The following is a 21,168-nucleotide window of genomic DNA, read 5'->3' on the forward strand; positions in this document are numbered from 1 at the left end:
AATTTATATGTCACGACCCAACCTATGGGCCGTGACAAAGTTGGTATCAGAGCTTAAGCTCTAGATTCATGGGAAATAATATAATTGGGAGTGTAAAAGGAGTCTTGTTAGGGTGTTACATGCGGAGTATAGGATTCTGTTTTGTCTTTTCTGTAATTCTTTGTTTCTAGATTCTGCGTTATACTTCGGGAAATATAAGAGTACCTCAATTAGTATCTTGATTTTCGTGGAGTACATAGAAATGTGAAATAGAGTTAGTAGACATGTGAGGTCCATCATGAGGATACGTACTCCAAGAAATACTATGTTTCTGTCTGTATGGGTTTAAATGGTGTGCCCATTTCGTGCAAGGCACGAGTACATAAAGGTGAGTCTTGAAAGTACAATTGCCCTAGATAAGGATGAGGATACCACTGCTGGCAGTCATCAGTGGATGACCCAGTCAGAACAAGTTTATGATAATAGAAGATTCAAGAGAGATAAGAGATTAAGAGACCTGGTCTGTCAGGACGTATCGTAGTAACTATACAATGTTCTCGATGTCTGCTCTGTAAGCTGCAGATTACAGTATCGACATGAGATTATTGTGTAGAGCTGCGTGCATCCCCGTGGTGCTCCATAATGAGGGTGTTTGAGATGGCTTCTGTTTTGGTACAGTTATGCCAGAACAGAGTTCTATATTTGCAGAGGAGTTGGGAACTCCTGGTTAAGAGTCTAGAGTTAGAATATTGAAAGGTCACAGTTGGGTGATAACTAGAGTCAGTGACTCAGTTACCCCAGCATAAGCTAGAGTTACATCAAGAGTTGCCATCAGACCAGAGGTTTCGGATTAGTTGCAAAGTAAAGGTGACACTTATAGAGTGAGATCATCTAGTCTTCAGTATGGAATCTTGGATCATTTTTGTAGTACGGCAGATGTTTTGCTTATAGCTTAGTGAGAATAGTATACCTTGTGTGTATCAGTATGGAATAAAGTACAACCCTACTACCTAGGGAAGGTCAAAACTATGAATTGATGATTCACAGAGCTATGATATGATAGGAGAGTCATTAATTTGACATGGTTTGGGCAAGGTGGTAAATGTAGTATCTTTGTTGCAGTAAGTTAGGGTATAGTCCTATCTTTTCATAAGGGATCGAAGGTTATTACTAATAATGGTGACCAACAAAATAGTGTCCCAGATGGGACTGTAGAGTGTGGTAGAGAGTAGTTGGCTCGGGTATCCTGCAAAGGATACAAGTTTCATTATAGGAATCATATATAATCAGATCACGAGGGATGTAAATCCTTTGAATTGGATGACGGATTTGGGTGCCCGGAATCTTAAGTTGTGGCTAATTGAGTAAACATGGAAAATAATAATAATAATAATAATAATAATAATAATAATAATAATAATAATAATAATAATAACAAATAAATAAAATTACTACAGAATCAGTTCTCGAGGTAGTAAGGGTATTATGTAAACTAAAGGATAAGAATAGAAATCATATGATAAAGGTATGATTGCAAATTCTTGAGTTCCTTTCTGACTTCATATTGTTCAAACAGTAGTATAATCTAATTATAATAGTGTTAAGAGTAATAAATTAGCGAAGATAAATCGCAGAAGGCCAATGGATAGAGAAAGTGCAGAATGAAGGTTTGGACAATTGATTGCAAGTGCAATATAATCTAAATGCTAGTGGAAGTACTAGCTAGAGTGGTCAAAGGACCAAATCTGAGTAGGCACAGACATGTGATAACGCGGTAGAGACTCTGAAAGATATAGTCAGCAAGTACAGCTGTCATGTTTGGAAGAAGAATGGAACCAGGGATAGAATAGTCAAGTTCTATTTTGGGTAAAACAAAGGAAATAAACGGAAGGACAACCTGAAGAGCTCATAATAAAAGGAACAAAGTTAAGATATAGGGTAGGCTAAGTGTTATTCTTGGCAAGGTAAATGACAAGGATGGAGAACTCGAAATGGGACCATATTAGTGAGAATAGTGATGGAGGTATAAAATCTAGTAATGTGATACTCATAGCATGATGTAGTTGAGATTGTGACAGGAGCTAAAATATAGAGCTTGGAGTTACATGATTGGATCATACTTTATCTATTCCTTATTCCTAAAGAGAAGTGGATAGCAATGGGACAAGATTCTTTTAGCTTGTTAACAGTATCAAGAAGATTAGGCGAGGAATACAATAATAATGAGTAAATGCTAGAAGGTGTACGATGGTATGGCGGACTACCTAATTAGGTAGAGAAAAAGAAGTTAGTAAGTAGTAAGTTGAATAAAGGTCAATCTAAGGGATCAAATAGGTATGATGATAGGAAAAGAATGATAGATAATGACACATATACTTAGTTTAGACTTTTGAGATAGTGAGAAGGTAGTTAGAGATTCGTTATGAATGTCAGGCAAACATTGTTAGTATGATCAACAGAATCACTTTGCAGTGAAGCAATAACGACAGAATAACAATAGAGGTAGGGAATGATAATGTTCTGATAGTTAAGTTGGAAAAAGGGGATACAAGAAAAATTTTCTATGGCTAATTATAAGTGTTACATAAGATGAAGAATGTGCTGGTAGGAGTAAATCGTAAGGTTAGAATTCCCGGAGTAATAGAACTAGTAATCAAGATAAGACTAAGAAATAAAATGAAAGTTAAAGTTGATGATGGGATGAACATTCTTGAAGGAAAAGGTGTAAGGGTGAAATAGGATTAAAATTAAGGAATAAGTACAGCAGGTTGAAAAGATATCAACAATACCAAAAATAGGAAAAGGGAAGTGGATAAGATGCAAAAGACAGGAAGAGAGCTCGATAGAGCCAGTTATAATGATGAGGATAAGGAGAAATAGGTATGTTAGGAACACACTAAGGAATGTTTAAAATAAGTTATTATGAGATGATAGATCAAAGGAGTAGTGAAGCCTCGATCTAAGTGTCAATGTATTAGAAGTAGGCCACATACTAAGAAGCTATAGGAAGAAGTCTAGATATTTCCATTCCAGAGAATGAGTAAGAATTGATAAAGTCGCATTGGATTGAGTTGTCAGGGAATGTAAACACTTTTGTTACCTAGAAGGAGAGACCCAGTTTGCTTTTCAATGTTGATAAATGATACACTTGGCCCTTGGAGGAGACTCTACCTGACTAGTTACATAAGATGGATAGAGGATTGGTCTAAGTACCTTAGTAATGACACAAAAGAGATTAAGAATTTGAAGTATCATGGGAGTGAGAAGATTTATAGGTATTGACCACTGAGGTCATAAGAAGAGTAAAGATCTCGAACAAGATGCCTGGATTAGGTGCTACAAGAAAGCTACTCATAGGATACCATGAAATAAGGAACATAAGTCATGTTTTGGGGAAACAGAGATTATTGAAACTAAGGGATGAGGACTGAAGTCACTAAGAGACACGTTAGGGCGTAATAAAAGTGAGGTAAGCGCCAAGGTTAATTAAAGTTATCAGATATCAAGTCGAGAGTAATAGAGTTATAATGAATACCTGAGGTATCAGAAGAATGGTCAATGAATAGCCAAGAGATAAAAGCATCTCTAGAAAGAGATGATGACAAATAGGACACTATAGTAGAATCAGAGAACAGTAGAATGTCATATATAATATACGAAGAGTTCGAAGAATAAATGTTTTACCAATATCTGCATAGCTGGAGGAGTAATGATTGCACTTGTTTCAATAATCTTCTTTTCCATATCTCTTGTTTATTCGAAAATTCGAGGACAAATTTTTCTTAAGGGGGGAAGAATGTAACAACCCAGAAAACAAAAAAAAAAAAAAAAAAAATGATTGAATGATGGGATTTGGCGTGTGACAGTGGGTTTCCCACTGTCACAACAGCCTTTTTAATTAAAAAAAAAAAGAAAAATTTTCAAAAACGGGAGGAGGAACCTCCCCCCCCCCCATTTCTCTTCTCTCCCTCTCCTTTCCTCTCTTCTTCTTCTTCCTTTCTCCGGTGACCGACCAGCGACGTCCCAAGCAGTTCCCCACCCGGCCGGCGACCCTCCGCGACGGCCAGACCACCAGAAAACGGCGGCAAGAGAGGGAGAAGAGAGAGAAAACGCGCGCACAATGGGCAGCGGCTTTCCGGTGCGATTCCGGCTTCATCCGACGTCCGATCGAGGCGATTCCGGTGGCGTTGGAAAGCTTGTTCCGAGAGCTTTCTTTTGATACCAATTTTGAAGCAAATGGAGGCCGGATGAGTGAGATATGGAGGAGAGAAGTTTCGGGTTTTTCAAGCTTTTTCGTCAGATCTACGACGATCCGACCGTTGGATCGACGATCCGAGACCACATATGGATTGAGGAAGAGGAGAGGAACATGGTGGTATGATCAGACCCGGCAAATGTCGCCGGCGATCGGCGGCCGGCCACCGTGCGCGGTGGCCGTGGTCTGGTGAGCTATGGAGATGGTTCAACTTCCAGAGGCTTCCTCATAAATTTTTGGAATTTTTGAGACACAGATAAACTTCGGGTAAGACAATTTCTATTATTTCTCTGTCTGTGGAGCATAAATACAGTGTTTCTTAAACAGGAAAAATTGGAGATATTCTATGGTGTTAGTTGAATTTTTGGGTGATCGTAGAATATTTTTGAGAAATATGGATGGATTTTAGTTAGATTTTTAGCATATAGGCATATAAGATTGTTTGAAATTAAGATGTTTAAATTTTATATGATTGGTTGAAGCTTGAGGATGGAGGTTTAAATATGTGAATATTAAATTGGGTTGAATTAATAATATGTTAGCTGTTGGAAACTTATGGAATTGAGTAAAATTCTTGAATAAAATATTCATGGGTGACTAGAAAATTACAATTCATTTTGCAATAACCTTATAATATTATTAAGGACCGCGGGGTAAAATTTTAGAATTTTTAGAGCTTGTTTGAGTGGATTTTTGAAAAATGTCAATTATAGGGACTAAAACGTAATTTTTAAGATTTTGAGTATTGTCTGATTTGGAGGGCCCAGGAGGGGCCATGTGATATTGATGAGATGTGATTGTGGGAATTGAGAATTTAGAAGTGTTGTTTGAGCCTTTTTGCAGTTGGGTAGGTCCTGGTATAGAAACTCACTGATTTTCTGCATGAATTAGGTCTGTCTATTGCCTCTTTAGAGTTTTATCTTAACTTAGTACTAATAAATTTATAATTTAATTATTAGGTGATCGAGGTCACTATTTTACGCATCCAAAGCCCACAATAGTCATCGGTGTACTGTGAGTAAAATATTAATTTTAATTGTAATTTCGATATTATTATATGTTCAAGCATGCCCATGCATCACTTATATGCATATATTTATGTAGTTAAACTCTAGGCACGATTTATGTTGCATTCATAACTGTTAAAGTGCCATGGATGTTGTTGTGGTAATTTGGAGCAGTGTGCGTGCGTTGGCGTGCGTGTGATGTGGTGTGGACTATGGATAGGACGGGTAGTCACGGCTTGAGTTCTTCGTTGGGACCCGATCCTTCGGGGGGTAGTCACGGCTTGAGTTCTTCGCTGGGACCCCCGATTTGGTTTATTAAGCGAAAGCCCGGCTTGAGTTCTTCGCTGGCACCAGGTTGGATTTAAGAGAGCTATATAGGGGATCAGCTCCCATATATTATGATTGACATTACTGGGTGTGTGAGTGCTCCAAATTACTTTTTGCTGTTATGATGTGATAATATTGCGGATGTGATATTTCACTCCACAGGGTGCATTAGTTTTAGATAGTTATAGAGATTATGGTTAAAATTGATATTTTACTCTCTGAGTCGAACGCTCACTCCTGTTCAATATTTTTCCAGGCCACAGGAGGAGTTATTTTACAGAGCAACCTGTTTTCTTCCTCGCAGATTTAATGTCGATTATTTAATTGTTTTACTATCTTTTCTAAATTTAAAATCTAGAACTCCGCATGTGTTAGAAATAGTGTGGACCTTGGTAGAGGTTGTGTTAACTTAAATTTTTAAGATTAATAAATGAAGATTTGTATGGTATTTAAACAGTTTGTAAATGAGGTAACATGGTTGAGCTGGGCTCCCCTGATTTTAGTTTCTGAAAATTTATGGGCTAAGTTGGCTCGAAATGAAATTATAACAGTTTGATTTAAATTATTTTATATGCATATTGGGCCTAAATTGTGGGCCTGGTTATAAATTTGAGGAATAGTTAGGCTTACTACGGGCCTCGGGGGCTTTAAGCTGGCCCAGGTCCTAGTGCCGGTCCGGCCCATAGGTTGGGTCGTGACATTATATATATAAAATTACATATAATTCTTAAATTTTTCATAAAAATAAATCAATTCAAAAATCAATAAAACTATTAAGTTCGTTTGGGATCAATCGATTTTTTTATCTTCAAAATCGAACCAAACCGAATTAACCAAAATTTTTATAATATAAAATCAAATCGAATCGAATTATTTTAAAAATCAAATCGAATTATTAAATTAAGATAATTTAGTTCAATTTATTTAATTTAAATCAAATAATCCTAACCCCTATTATTGACAAATTGTCTTCTTCTTCTTTTTATTGTTTTAATTCATCTTTAAATGAATAAAAATTTAAATTGAATTACTAAATTAATATAATTTAATTTAATTTATCCTATTTAAATCAAATAATGTCCACCTTTATTATTGTCAAATAATCTTCTTCTTATTTTTATTGTTATTTTTATTTTTATTTTTATTTTTTTTTAATTCATCTTTAAATGGGTGAGCTTCCTCCCGTTTGGGTATTTGGATCCAAAATAGTAAAAGACACGTATAGAGGCCATACAATCCGTACTTTTTTATTATTGTTTTTCATAGAAATGAAAAAAAAAAAAGTAGATTTCATTATTTCATAAATCCGTTAGAAAAAAAATAAAATAATCCTTAAAATTCAAAAAAAAAAAAATTATACGAAATTATGCATTTAGTCACGATTCTAAACCAATCTAGGTCAATTTTAAAATTGATAAATGTATTTAGTACAAATTTATTGTACAAATAAACCATTTAAACTATATATTTATTCAATTATTTGATATTTAAATTAAAATCGATAATCTCAAATATATATAGCCTATTTGCTGCTATTTAATTTATTGATTTTTTATTTTTTTACTAATTTTTATATTTAAAATAAAATAATTTAATTTTTTTAATTAAAAAATTTTTAATTTTAAAAAATAAAATTCCAGCATAATTATGAGAATTTATTTTAATTATTTTATTATAAATAATTTATTTCAAATCAAATCATTAAGTACAATATGCATTGAATTAATAAAAAATAAGATCAATTTAGGTTAATTAGTTTGAAATAAAATTAAATATAAAGTTTAATTAAATATTGAAAATGCATTAAAATCAGAGATTAATGCATTAAAATCAGAGATTCTATCATAGATAAATAAATTATTAAGAATGTAACCGGATTACAATATGTTTATTTTTCTTAAATTAAGTTGAATATTGAAAATACTAAAAATTTACGATGAACAGCAGGAAAAGAAAAGAATTAGAGAAAGCCAAATCCTATTTTATTTTGACGCGACCACTGTCCTTGCATCGGATCCGAAATCCGAATGGAAATGGTCATGGAGCGGACCGGAAACCAAATCCACAATCACTTTAAACTAATACCATTGTCAATAAAACGGTTGACTCCTGTCAATGGACCGATTCCTGGTCTAGATTGTACTGGAATCTAAACCCAAGCTTAACCCGGCTAAGTAGGCTAACATCGGTGAATCCAGAAAAGATCTTAGCTTTAGCTTCGGCCAAAAGTCATCTCTCAATCCCGCCTACTGTGATCGTTTAGGTGATCAAATAAAAAAAATCACAATATAATCTTCATCCTCATTTTCAGATTCTCCACACCTAAAAAGGAGAGAAAAAGAAAAGGTTCGATTTCATGTTTGCTTATTTTTCTGTGTTTTCTCTTCTCACATATCTACAAATGTTCGTTGTTATAAATCCTAGAATAATTTCAGCAAAATGCGATCTCTCTTTAAATTCGATCTTAGTATATTCTGCCCGAGTTAATATTACCTGGATTGCTTTGGATTTGAAATCAAAATCGATCTCACTTGTTTGGGGGATTATGTAATTTTAGCCATGCATGTACCGTTTTGTCATTAGGGAGTTAGGGGCAAGCGGCATTTTGGAAGAGGCAAGCATTTGTTTTTACTTTGAGCTGGGATGTACTTGTGACCCTTTTTAATGACACGAAGAAAATTTGCTAACTTAGGATTTTTAATGTTCATTTGCATTATGAATCATTAGGCAGCTCAGACTTTATGTTATGCTTATTAAAGTGTGTTTAAACGATTTTATAAAGGGAGAAAAAAAGGGAAAGAGGTGTAAAACGTGTGATCAGAAAATTAGATTGCCTTGTTCTATTTGATGGTATCAATTTATGCTTGAAATGGCTACTCCTTTTACAAGATTTTCATTTGAAAAAATCATATCAGTTTCACATTTGTCTTCATGTTGTTTAAGACATAAAACAAGTGCTACATACCAAACTAGAAACTCAGAGGTTGACTTCATTAGCTTTTTAGCTTTTTAAAATGTTTCTGTTGGCTTTTGTGATGTCACATTAACTATAATTCTTATGTTATGGTTGCTTGTAAAATGAATATATGGCCACGTGACTAGATTGTGGAGATCATTAAATGAATAATTTCTCTGAGAAGATTCTGTGGACCTGGACCATACATTGAGTCTACAGATATTGTAAGATGACTAGGTCATTTTGTTTTCTTTACTGATTGATGAATGATTTTGCAGATACATCATGCATGGTTCAATGTTTAACCAAATCTCCCTAAGCATTTTTCTCTCACTGAACACTGTGTTTGCTTTAACTTTGTGTTTCATCCTAATGACTGAATGCATTGCTCTTTTGGTGGTTAATCATTAATGTCTCTGTCTGTCTTTGCCTAAGGGTTTAGAGACATTAATTCCCCAGATTTTGGGGAATAGTTTACTTACTGGGGTAGTGTTTGTTTGTTTGATTTTTGTGTTTTAGAATCTTGCTGTACTGAGGTATTATGGCAAATCAGTACTCCAATGATGGATCTAGTACAAGCAACATATCAGGAGAAAGTTCAGATGCAGCAATAGAGCTCAATATCAAGACTCTAGATTCTCAGATTTACAATTTTCAGGTGGATAAAAATGTAAGCATCAGGTTTTGTTTCTATTTTTCTTCTCAAAATTTCTAACGTACTGTTCTTATTTATATATTTTTTTTTCAACTTTTAGCGTTGACAGTTTTGAATAATATCTTTGGTTGATGCCTCGTGCATCTTGTGGAAAAACTCCTCAAGTCATTGGATAGGCAAGAATTGATAATAGGATTCAAGAATCCAGCATGTCATGTGTTTTAATTTTAAGCATGTCAAAGGAAACATTTTTAAAGAGTGCATGCTGTTAGGAATTGCATAGATATTTTTGTTTATACAATTCTAGCTAATGCGGTTGCATTCTGAATGTTTTCAGACGCTAGTTTCAGCATTCAAGGAGAAAATAGCTAAGGATATTGGTGTTCCAGTAGGTCAGCAAAGACTGATTTTCCGGGGAAAGGTCTTGAAGGATGAACATCTCCTTTCTGAATATCGTATCCCATCAACTAGGTTATAAAGTTTCATGCCTGTGAGATTTGTGTCAATGTGTTTTATTATTTTACTAGTAAGACTGTTTAATCTTCTTTGTGCAACTATGTGACATGGTTATACATTTGCTACTTTATTATTATTATTATTATTATTATTATTATTATTATTATCATCTTGTTCCTTGACTAGTTTTAGAAGTGGAGAATGGGCATACCTTGCACTTGGTTGCAAGGCAGCCAGCACAGTTGCAACCTTCAACTGATGCAAGTTCTGGTGACACAAATGCAAATAATGGTAACCGAGGTACTGATTTTTAAGTTAGTTTGGTTATTCTATAATGTGACACTGAAGCTCCGCCACCCTAACCAGCACCCCCCCCCCCCCCCTCCCCCCCTCTCTCCTCCTCCTTCCTCCTCTTCTCTCTTTCTTTTCTCCCTTTCGTCTTCTTACATACTTTCCTTCTTAAAACAAATAGCTATCTCTTTTAACTTTATGAACCAGTGGTTCCTGTTCAAATTGGTAGGTAATGATCCTAGTGCTGGCATCCCCCAAAATCGTGTTGGGCAAATATCACACAGTATAGTTCTTGGGACCTTTAATGTTGGGGAGCAAGGTGAAGGCATTTTTCCAGACCTCAGTCGGGTGTGTTTTTCATTCTTTAATTGAGGTCTTCAATCAGGGTTAAGTGCAGTGAAAGGTGCTGATATTTCTATCTTAAATATATAAGTCTATTAATCTACTGTTATCTGTAGTATAGGTTATTGGCGCGGTGCTGAACTCTTTTGGCATTGGGGGTCAGACTGCAATTAATGGCATTGGTGGAATGCAGTCCTCTAACATGGTAGGTACTCGTTATCTGAAAGGAAGGTGAAGTGTCTATGAAATTTGAACAAGTGATTTGAGTTAACTGTTAACATAGACATTTCCCATTGGGTTGGGAAAAACAAATTAAATATGGAATCTATCTTTTACTTTGCTCTAGCAGAATTGTGAGGAAACAAAATCAGTCATCCAAGTGTTACAAACAAGGAAATTCTTTGATTACCATGAGCACAAAATTAATTGATTTCTTGTTCTTTTCATATGATACCTTGACTTCCATGCAGTCAACAGGATCATGATCTTGGTCAACACCTTTTTTTTTTGTCCACGTAATTGTTGCAATCTTTTGTTGTTGCAGTCATAAGCTAAACTTCTATTTCTACATTGATCTGTGCGTGAGCTAAACATGGATAAACATTATGAGGGTCTAAATTTTGTTTTACTGTTGAATTTCACGCACTTAAGCTTCAAAGGTAGCATTTGATGGAGTATAAAATTCCTTGATATATTTTAATTTTTCATCTTTGTAAGATGTTATAGTGAATGCAACACATTTGAGGAGAAACTTTGATTGCTCAAAGGAATAAAGTGATTCTTTTCTGTACATGTCTATTGAACATATTAAGAGGTTTATAATGCTTTTTGCAGTCAAATGTTAGTGGTCAGACTCGAGGAAATGAAACAGTAGATGGCTTACGAAGTAATGTTAGCGGTCAGAGTCAAGCAGGAAATCAAATGCAGCCTGGTCAGGCATTTCCTGGTCAGCCATTTCAATTGCCACCTCAAGTCATGCAAATTCCTCTGACTGCAGCAGTACCTCTTCCTTCGCTTCATTCGGTAAATAAATTATTCAGTTATGTGTGTTTTCCTTGTGATTTGTTATACCTTTTTTTAACATCATATTCTCATTTTTGTTTCAGCCAATTCCTGATTCTTTGAGTACACTTTCTGAGTTTATGACGCATATGGAGCAGGCACTGGCACAAAATGGTGATGATAAAAATGGCATTATCTCTTATTTTGCACTTTAAAATGCTGAAAATAACTCATTTTGCTTCATCTAGGGTACCAGCCAATCGCAACTTCAAACAACACAGGAGATGTCCCAAATGTAGAGTTACCTTCTAATGTAAGGGGATTGCAAGCATTGCACATTGTCCTGCGACATGCAGAACGGCTTCTCGGTGGTCATGTGATCACTGCATTATCTGTAAACCTCTATGTCCCAAAAACTTTAATTCCTTGCAAGCCCCCACACGCGCCCTCCCTCCTCCCCCTCCTCCTCCTCCTCCTCCCCCTCATCCCTCCCTCCCTCCCTTTTCATTTCCTTTCCTCTTTTTGAAACAATTGATACTGAATTTTTGAATTTGCCTTTGTGTAAACAGTTATCAATAGTTTTGGTGCTGTATGTGACTCCATTATATGGTTATGGATCTGGGACAGTGATTTGTATGCATTTGCTTTAAAGTTACTGCATTGTTGTATCATTTGGTTTTATGATTGGTGAATGCTGATATGATAATTTTACAGAGATAATAAAGTCTGTTTAACACTAAGTGATAACAATATGTAGGATAGTAACGTCTTTCTTATGCTATAAGTGATGTATTCTATATTAAGCCACTGCTTTGAGTGCAGTGTTTGACGAATTTATTACGAGGTTAACTTAAGAACTGCCTGCCTTGTTAATTTATAGTGAGGCAATGTTTGCATTTAAATTTCTTACTAGGGAATTGTTTATAATCTATTTTAAAATGAACAAATCCTTTTTTTTCCCCTTTGGAAAACCTTATAATCTATGTTACATGTAACATGCTGCAACTTTGTAGCATATTGCAGAACGCTTGGAACTAGAGGGAGTTTCTAGTAATCCTTCTGTGAGGGGCCAAATTCAGACAGAATCAGCTCAAGTTGGCCTTGCAATGCAGCACATAGGTGCTCTTCTTTTGGAGCTTGGTCGGACAATCTTGACACTGCGAATGGGACAATCTCCTGTATGACCTACTGCATACTCTCTGCATTTGTTCAGTTTGTGATTAGGTATTATTTATAATTATTTTGTGGCAACTTGCAGGCTGATTCTTCTGTAAATCCCGGACCTGCTGTTTATATATCTCCATCAGGGCCTAATCCTATAATGGTCCAGGTTTGTAAAGTATTATACAATTTGTCAATCTGGTTAAGTTGAAAGGAAAATTTTACCGTACAGCCATACGACCGGCCATGTTATATGGTAGTGGGTGTTGGGCACTGAAGGAGTCATATGTGTTTAAGATAAGAGTTGCGGAGATGAGAATGTTAAGGTGGATGAGTGACCATACTAGACTAGATAAAGTCCGTAATGAGAGTATTAGAGAAAAGGTAGGAGTGGTATCAATTGAGGATAAGTTGAGAGAAGGGAGATTGAAGTGGTTTGGTCATGTGAAGCGTAGGCATACGGAGGCTTCAGTTAGACAAGTAGAGCACATTAGGGTAGAGGATAGAAAAAAAAAGAAGGGGTAGACCTAAACTGACTTGGAGGATAGTAGTACAACATGACCTAGAAGCATTACATATTTCCGATATTTAACCCAAAATCGTTTAGAGTGGAGAAAGAGAATTCATATAGTCGACCTCAAATTTTTGGGATAAAGGCTTAGTTGAGTTGAGTAGTTGAGGTTAATTTGGTATCAAACTTTTCTTGCTAATAGTTGAAAATATAGCGTTCCTTGAGGAATGTGGTGCAAATTGGAAGGTATTGTTGAAATATACCCAAGTTTTGAACAAGAAAGGGTAGTTGGTATGGCTGTGCCTTGAATGAATCATTTAAAAGTATGTATAGGTGCATTTGTTAAATTGGAAGCTCATGGCTTTGTAAGCCTTGGATCTTCAGAGTTCAGACAGAAAACCATGGTGATAGGCAAGTCTTGGCTATTTTAAAATTCCTGATTTCTAAGCTAATGACTATATTGGAACTATTAACTGTGATACACTGCATGTTGTGGAATCTTGTTTGTTTTGTATTATAATTTTAACATTTTGTTTTAAAACAAGGAATTGGTTCTCTTTTTGATTTCAAAAATAACTATCATTTTCCATCAGCTGTGATTTGGTCAAGTCCTATTGTACTACTTTCTATTTATCATGATTGTTCTTGCTTTGATTTGGTGGGACCCTCATGCAACTTTCTTAATTATTTTTTTCCAGCCTTTTCCCCTACAAACCAATTCCCTCTTTGGTGGTTCTTCTGTACAATCAAATCCCATGAGTTCTGGTCATGTTGGCATTGGTAGTGCCCCAAGGAACATAAATATCCATATAAATGCTGGTAAGCAAAGCAAGCAAATTGATGTCCATTCACACTTTCACTTTTGGGTCTTTTTGACGCTTTTTATCATCAGGTACTTCACTGGCACCGGTTGTATCAACCATAGGTGCCCGGGCAAGTAATGGGGAGGGGATGCAAGGAGAACGGGGTAATGGTACTGGTTTTAGTGGTTCAGGCCCAGTGCGGATGCTACCAGTGCAAAATGTCATTGCAGCAGCAGTGCCTTCACATTCTACTGGTGTTACTGTTTCTGTTTCAAATGCCACACAACCTGGTCTAGGTGTTTCTATTTCACAGCCTCCATCTGATTCTACATCATTATCCTCTGTAATAGCTGAAGTTAATTCACGACTAAGAAGTCTTGTCGGTGCCATGCAAGGAGAAAACCAGCCTACATCAGGTATCTAGCTGTTTGATATCAAAACATTAAAAATTTATTTGATATGAAACCAACAATGTTTACAAAAATATTATCTCTATTTGCAGGCTCTGTTACTTCTGGTACAGGTAATGGTGCAAGCAACAAACAGCCTGAAGGGGTGATGATCAGTGGGGCTGGGGAATCTTCTGTGACCTTATCTGGGTTAATGTTCGATGGCCATGATCAAAAGGTATGTTTTGTGCACTGTTTGGGAAATGCTTTGTGATTTTGGCCAATACTAAGTTATTGGGAATGATCAGAATCAAGATGATCATGTCCGAGGAAGTAATGGTGAGGTGACAGAGAGTTTTTTGAGGTCAAAAGATGTTTCGTCTTGCTCGGTGGGATGTTCAAATGGAGGAACCTCACTAAAGCCAGAAGAGACTTCAGAAAATGCCCCTAGTTCCAGTGAGAAGCATGATCTTTCAGAAGGTGCTGAAGCTGTTCCTCTTGGATTAGCGATGGGGAGTTTGGAATGCAAGGTATTTTTCATCCTGGAATTATTTATTTATTAATTGATTTTATTGAAACTTACTATCTCACTGTTTATCTGCTTAGACCCAATTTTGTGAAACATCATGTGGACCATTTTTGGCTCTATTTAGCCCCAAACCTTTTGAAGTTGATTAAGCAGGCTATTTGATATGCAGGAGGGTAGTGCTATTGGTCTTTACAGGATTTGTTTTATTGATTATTTGTTGCATAAACTTCTTGAAATTGCCTAATCATGAGAGAGGGAGTGCATCGCTACTGAATGAATATATTCACCTATCAATGGATTAAGGAATGAGGATGAGACACATATTTTTGAAATGTGATTACATGAGATGCTACAAAATCCAATATATCCAGATTTTTATTATGGATAACAACTTCTATAGTCCCAAAACTTTATCTTCTTTTACAATCAAGTCCTGATATTTTTAAAATCTTTTGTTCTTGGTCCTATCCGGTTGATTGTAAAAACAAATATAGATTAAGGACTACATAAACTGTTATCCATTTTTACCATCTGTTAAGATTATTTGTAACCTCTAGCCAGTAAAAAGAATCTGATGTTATGGTCTGGTAGATTTGCTTGTCCTCATTTGACTGTCAAATTAGTGCTTGATATGCTTCGTCTCTTCTTTCCTTTTATCTTTTTTTTTCCCCAAGTGATGATGAGATCTGTTGCGAATGCTTAAATGCTATGAGATTATGATTACTGCTATTATAGAATCCTTGTAAACTTCAGCTTGAAAGTTTTGAATTTATTTTTGTTTGTTGTGCAATTAAAAAGAAGATAAAAACTAAGTCTCTGTGTTGTTGATGTTACTAGAGGAAAACCAGGCAGCCAAAATCGGTGGTGAAGAGTGGTGATCTTGGAACGAGCAATACTCCTGTCTGTGAGAACCTGAACACTGGAATGACTGGTCAACAGCCATTACAATCTCTTGCATCTCTTAGCTCTGGTACAAATAGGGTGGGTGCAAATGAGATACATTCAAGTCAAATACCTTCATCTGTTTGCAGGAACTTGGAGCATAGTCCACTGGGAGAACAAGGTTCTGATGCCCAGTTTGGTACTTCTAGTGTTGTGTCTCAGGTGATAGATAGTCCTGCCTTGAATGGTTTGTTGGCAGGTGTCTCACAGCAAACTGGGGTTGGCTCTCCCAATGTTTTGAGGAATATGTTGCAACAGCTCACTCAGAACCCCCAAATAATGAGTACTGTCAGCCAAATTGCTCAGCAGGTAGAAAGCCAAGACCTTGGGAATATGTTCTCAGGTTTGGGAAGTGGCCAAGGCAGTGGCATTGATCTTTCTAGGATGGTCCAACAGATGATGCCAGTAGTTTCCCAGGTTCTCAGTCGTGGGTCAGCTGCTCAGCCATTCTTTCATGTAGAACCTGAAGCTCAGCAGCAGTATAATGAGAGGAGATCAAGTGGAAATGAAAAACCCAATGATCAAAATGTTCAGGTTTGTACACTTGAAAAGAAAAATGAAGCACTATGAGAATTTAATAGAAGTAAAATCCTATTTATGAGCCTACTTCTCATGTTTAGGAACAGGAAGCAATTAATTTTTCGACTAGGAAGCTCATTGTTTCCGATGCGACTGATTCCCTGTTTTGTCTTTAGATCGACCTCCAGGATGTGGCTCAGAGAATTGGACATTTCAATGCACCTGGAGATATTTTCCGAGCTGTAGCTGAAAATGCAGGGAGGTTGAATGGGAATGAAAGCGGATCCCTAGATATTGTGCAGGAGTTGAGCAACAATGCGGATCTAGTCCATGTATGTTTTACTTTTGATCTTCATAATTTTTATTCTTCTACCTTGAACTCGAACCAGTTTTACTGTATGGAGTGGATATTTGTTGAAGCACCATCGCGCATTTATGTTTTGTTTATATATATATATATATATATATATAATAGACTTGAGACTACATTTGGCTTATGCAGGATTACATAGAGATGCTACAGCGTGATATACATCAGCTGCTTCAGAGTGACGCTGGGGAGGATGAGTCTTGATTTCTTGGAGAGGCGGTTTCTTATGATTTCAAGCGTCCAGAAATGGTTCGCCAGAGACTATTATCTCAGCCAGGCTTACCTTGAAAATGATTTCAGCTTGTACAAATCGGCATGGAGCTCTACGCTCCATGTTATAAGCAAACATCGATATGATTTTTCGGTTTATTGTGAATTAGTATTTATGATATAAATTCAATATTTTAAGTTTCCCGTTTCGAGGGATTGGGGGCAAGTTCCCAGAAAGTTAACAAATTCAACTTATTTGGTTGATATTTTATTGGGAAGTGACGTTCCGAAAGGTGATTTTACCTCCATGAAGATACGTTGCTTCCTAAAAAGTGTAAAGAAAGAGCTTGACTCAAATGAGATCTTAGTATTTCGTTTTGTTTCTTTTTAGTCATCCAGGGGATAAATCCTAGGCGGCTTTGTACTAATAGCAATCCAATTGAATGATGTAGTTATCTAGCTTCGAACTAATAGCAATTATCTTGCTTGGGTTGGTATTTGATTTCACTTAAAATTATTGAATTTATTACTAATTCGAACATGAACATGGTCGGTAAAATTATTTTTGTGTTCTAGCATATAAAAATTCCAGCTTCTATCTTCTTTAAGGATCCATCGTCGGTGGGCTATATAGGCTATGGAAAGGAGAAAAACAATTTAAAATTTTTGTTATCCATCTTAAATAAAATTGATATTCATGTTGAGAAATTATTCATGGCAATCTGAGAACTTAAGCTTTCTTTTACCGGGTTGATTTAAATTAAATCGAAATTATGTTGCAATTAATTAAAATTATAATTATATTTTTTAAAAAATTAATTATTATATTCGATCAAATTAAAATGAATTAGAGTTCAGATCAAATTAAAATGAATTAGAGTTCAAATCAAATTAAAATTAGAACTGATGAGACCTTACAGAATGCAGACTTACAGTTGTAATTTTGATCCCTTGAATCAAAAAGCCAATTGGACCGATTTCGCTTTTGTCTCGTTAGAAAAATATATTCAACAGTCGCACTCATCGGCGTCGTTTTTCTATTTTCACCGTGGGGCGCTTATAGCCGAACCACAGCTCTCCTGACTCTCTGTTTCGCTGCATTGAGTGCTTTATCAGACGTATTTTGGCGACATGGCATCCTCAGTGCCGCCGGGCTCAGCCAATACCACAGCCGCCCAAAGCTCTAGAAAGTCGTTAGGGTTTATAGCAAACGCAATGAAGCGCAAAGACAGTTTCATCCAGTTCTTCGCAATGACAGGGATACTGCTTTTGAGTATCAGATCCTTAGGTCAAAAGTACCGTCTCCATGACCTTCAGGAAGACACTTCAGCTCTTAAGCAAGAGCAGCAAACCCTAACCGATCGATTGAATAACATCAAGCGTGGCCTACTCCACGAAGCCTCTCTCGACCCTACCGGCCTCTTCGCATCTCGCCTTCGCGTTCTATTCGGCGAGGAAGATTGAAATGAAAGCTGGTGTTAATTTTCCATGTGAGTTCTTTTCTACCTCTTTCTATGATTTGACAAAAAAAATATCATGTCTATGAGGCAAAAAAAATATCGCTTTGTTAAATGATTTTGAATAATTCATACTTTTAGTATGTCTTACAAGTGCTTATAATGCTGTTTTCTGCTTATTTTCTGTTAGTGTGGACGAAAATGAATCAATATCAATTGAGATTATTGTTTCAGCTACTCATATATTGTTGTATCACAGTATCTCTTTAGGGTTTCTCCTTGAATTTTGTGAGGCAAGATTGTGGATTTTGGCTATGTGCTTTCTATTTAAGTGATTGTTTTCTGATTTTAGGTTTGGGACATACGTGATTCTCTTGAAATGCTTGGCAAGTTAGGTAGCACATTAATTATGATATGCATATCATGCTGACAGAATTAATGAGGTAGTCTTTGTCTGAGTGCATGATTTCTGACACTAGAAAATCTTGCAATTCCAATGTCCTGATAGGTTTCAATCGTAGTCTTTTGAATTGAGGATTTAATTCTGATGGTTTACTGGTTTTAGCGTTGCTGACTTAAAATTGTTAGCACTAGATTGTATTTTATCTCAGATGTTAGATGTGTTTTTGTGTTGATAAAGGGATTATTCGGCTGCATTGCAAAGGGAAGGAAATTTTCGATTGTGGGCCTAGATTGCTAATGTGAGTGGTGTCTCCTAGCAGTTCTCTCTCTTTCTCCATCATTATCATCTAATCTTTTTGGTATGTTCAAATTATTGTAAAATAAAGGCCTTCTGAAAAGGTGGGATTTCATTTTGAGGAGATTGTGAGTGGAGAAACAATTGGTGTTTTGTCTTCATATATTGAGCAGGTTGTTGGCTGACAGTAGTGGACCTTCTATTGTGCTACCCTTGGTTATTTTGACTCATCAATTACCCTAAAGTATAGCCGTCGGATAGCGATGTTTGGATGTCGGCATGCTCTGACTCTTTAAATTAGTTGAAAGTATAAATTTGGAAATAAACAAGTCCAACAGCTGGACACATTCCTAAATCTTTGGATGTGCATGACGTCCAGGTAACATTATTAACAGTGCTCATTATCAATCCTTTGGTAAACAAATTATGTGTCTGCTGTCTGGTTAGCCTTTGCATTTGGCAAGTCAATGCTGGTTTCCATGATCCTTAAATTGTATCTCACCATACACGTTGTCTCAGCAATTGGGAGACTATCATTTACACGAATTTCTCACTGAGATTAATGGATGTTTTCATTGATAAGTATGCTTTTGTGTAAGTTTAACTTGTTTTCACCAGCTTGGAATTAGCAGCTTTTTTTTTTGCCAGTTTGATTAAGGGAGTTCATAATTGTCTTTATTTCATCACTAGGTAGATGTGAGTTATATTTTGTTATTTGATGTTAATACTTGCTATTGACAAAGGTGATTGTATTCATGAATATCTTAGAAGTTGACATCATGTATCATCAACTTGGCTAAAACTCTGTAGATTAAAATTTCAAAATAATGAATGAGAACCTAATGACGCCCCACTTATCCAAACTGCCTTGCCTGTCTTCCTTACAGCCCAAGAACAAACTCATGAAGTGTTGAAAAAGAAATAAAAGCCTGGTAATTACCGTTATAGTGGGATCATTGCTTGTCAGTTACATCTATTCAGAACAATTGAGTAATGAAATTCCCACTTTAGTTTCTGAGTCAAAGAGCCTTTTTAAATGTTATAGGCTTTCTATTGTGTAATTGTTTGATATAGTTATTTTAGAATGGAAAAAATGATTCTAATTGATGGGGAATGTCAATCACTCTAGGCATTGCTCCTAGGCTGAGGAGGGTGGTTGCAGATGAGAGGTAGATGACAAGGAATAGCATCATTTTGTTGTTGCAGTAAATAACCAAAATAGGAAATTCAATTTGATTTGGTTGGTGTTCCTGGACTTTCCTATTTTAATTTTAAATTCTGGTCTATCTTAATGTTTTCATGGACTCTATCGCAATTGACATGTGTTGGTTGATCATTATAGGTGCAAGTAACACATTTTTTAAGGTTTGATTTTTACGTGTGGCCGGAAAAGCTTTGGTTGAATAGAAAGACACTCACTTCAGTGGATGTAAATAGCGGAAAACACTTATAGCGTAAAACACTTTGATGTATAAGAAGCATGTATGGCTGGCTTTCTGGAATGGAAATGTACTGTTTGCTAACTTGTGTCGACTTATTCGGTTATGCGCTACTGTGATTCTGTGAAATGGGAATGCTGTTAGTCTGTTACGAAGTATTGCCAGGAAATTGTGTCTGTGTAAACATTACCTTCACTTTTCCTTTGTCCATAGGTTCAGCATGACTGGCCCGCAAATTGTGGTTGAATTGTCCTATTAGCTCGTGGAGTTTCCTAACGAAACCAAAACGCCCATAATTAAATTTCTTGGCTTCTGGCTGCATTCTGAAGTATGATTCTAAAACGCGTAAAGAAAGTAATATTTTATAAGTGGGGACTATTGGAGTTGGTGGGTTATGCGTGATTTGACTCCTGAATTTGGTAAATTTAAAATTAGGAACCAAATTAATCGTGGAACGTGGATTGCAATCATGGCATGTGCTTTGGAAACCTTTATGAGTGCATTTGCGTGGAAAGCCTTCACAGCATTTGTGGTGCTTTTGGGATTTCCTGGCAGTTTATCCTGTCTGGAAGATGTTGGTTTATATCTATTGTCAAAGTGGTTTTTTTTAATGGGTTCTCGTCTTTGCGTGTCCCATGCAATTTCAATCCGAACAAGTACGTTGATCCATTTCGTTTTCAACGCGACCAGCAGCCCTGCCTGGTAGTAGTTGGTGCCACCTAGGCCATTCTGCTTTGTGGAGTGCCCGAATAAGATCGAAGACATCAAAGGCTGAGCCGCAGCTGTCGTTTGGCGTACGGTTAAAGGATAATGATAAGGTCTCATCTTAAAAAGAGGATAATGACACATTATGGGTTGCTTCCAGTTCATC

General features: G+C 36.2%; 2 protein-coding genes across 4 annotated transcripts; both read left to right on the top strand.

Annotated features, from left to right (window-relative positions):
- Positions 1 to 7,659: 7,659 nt before the first annotated feature.
- On the top strand, positions 7,660 to 17,201 carry LOC110636107 (ubiquitin-like domain-containing protein CIP73). Of its 2 annotated transcripts, none has more exons than XM_058130758.1 (18): positions 7,660 to 7,914; positions 9,044 to 9,194; positions 9,517 to 9,634; positions 9,828 to 9,935; positions 10,156 to 10,274; positions 10,390 to 10,473; positions 11,103 to 11,291; positions 11,375 to 11,444; positions 11,519 to 11,664; positions 12,284 to 12,448; positions 12,529 to 12,600; positions 13,641 to 13,761; positions 13,835 to 14,161; positions 14,248 to 14,372; positions 14,443 to 14,664; positions 15,501 to 16,139; positions 16,301 to 16,456; positions 16,627 to 17,201. In XM_058130758.1, the coding sequence occupies exons 2-18, from the start codon at positions 9,066 to 9,068 to the stop codon at positions 16,696 to 16,698; spliced, it is 2,862 nt and encodes a 953-aa protein (XP_057986741.1). In that variant the 5' UTR covers positions 7,660 to 7,914; positions 9,044 to 9,065; the 3' UTR covers positions 16,699 to 17,201. The 2 variants fall into 2 exon arrangements, with proteins under 2 accessions (XP_057986741.1, XP_057986742.1); XM_058130759.1 differs by having other exon boundaries at positions 13,868 to 14,161.
- Positions 17,202 to 17,622: 421 nt separating this feature from the next.
- On the top strand, positions 17,623 to 20,426 carry LOC110636118 (uncharacterized). 2 transcript variants are annotated; one of them, XM_021785671.2, is made up of 2 exons: positions 17,623 to 18,194; positions 19,032 to 20,426. In XM_021785671.2, exon 1 carries the CDS (start codon positions 17,836 to 17,838, stop codon positions 18,166 to 18,168), a length of 333 nt encoding a protein of 110 aa, XP_021641363.2. In that variant the 5' UTR covers positions 17,623 to 17,835; the 3' UTR covers positions 18,169 to 18,194; positions 19,032 to 20,426. The 2 variants fall into 2 exon arrangements, with proteins under 2 accessions (XP_021641363.2, XP_021641364.2); XM_021785672.2 differs by lacking the exon at positions 19,032 to 20,426 and adding an exon at positions 18,514 to 18,843.
- Positions 20,427 to 21,168: the final 742 nt, after the last annotated feature.

The sequence above is a fragment of the Hevea brasiliensis genome, chromosome 12 (genome assembly GCF_030052815.1).
Source record: "Hevea brasiliensis isolate MT/VB/25A 57/8 chromosome 12, ASM3005281v1, whole genome shotgun sequence".
NCBI classification, from domain to species: domain Eukaryota; kingdom Viridiplantae; phylum Streptophyta; class Magnoliopsida; order Malpighiales; family Euphorbiaceae; genus Hevea; species Hevea brasiliensis.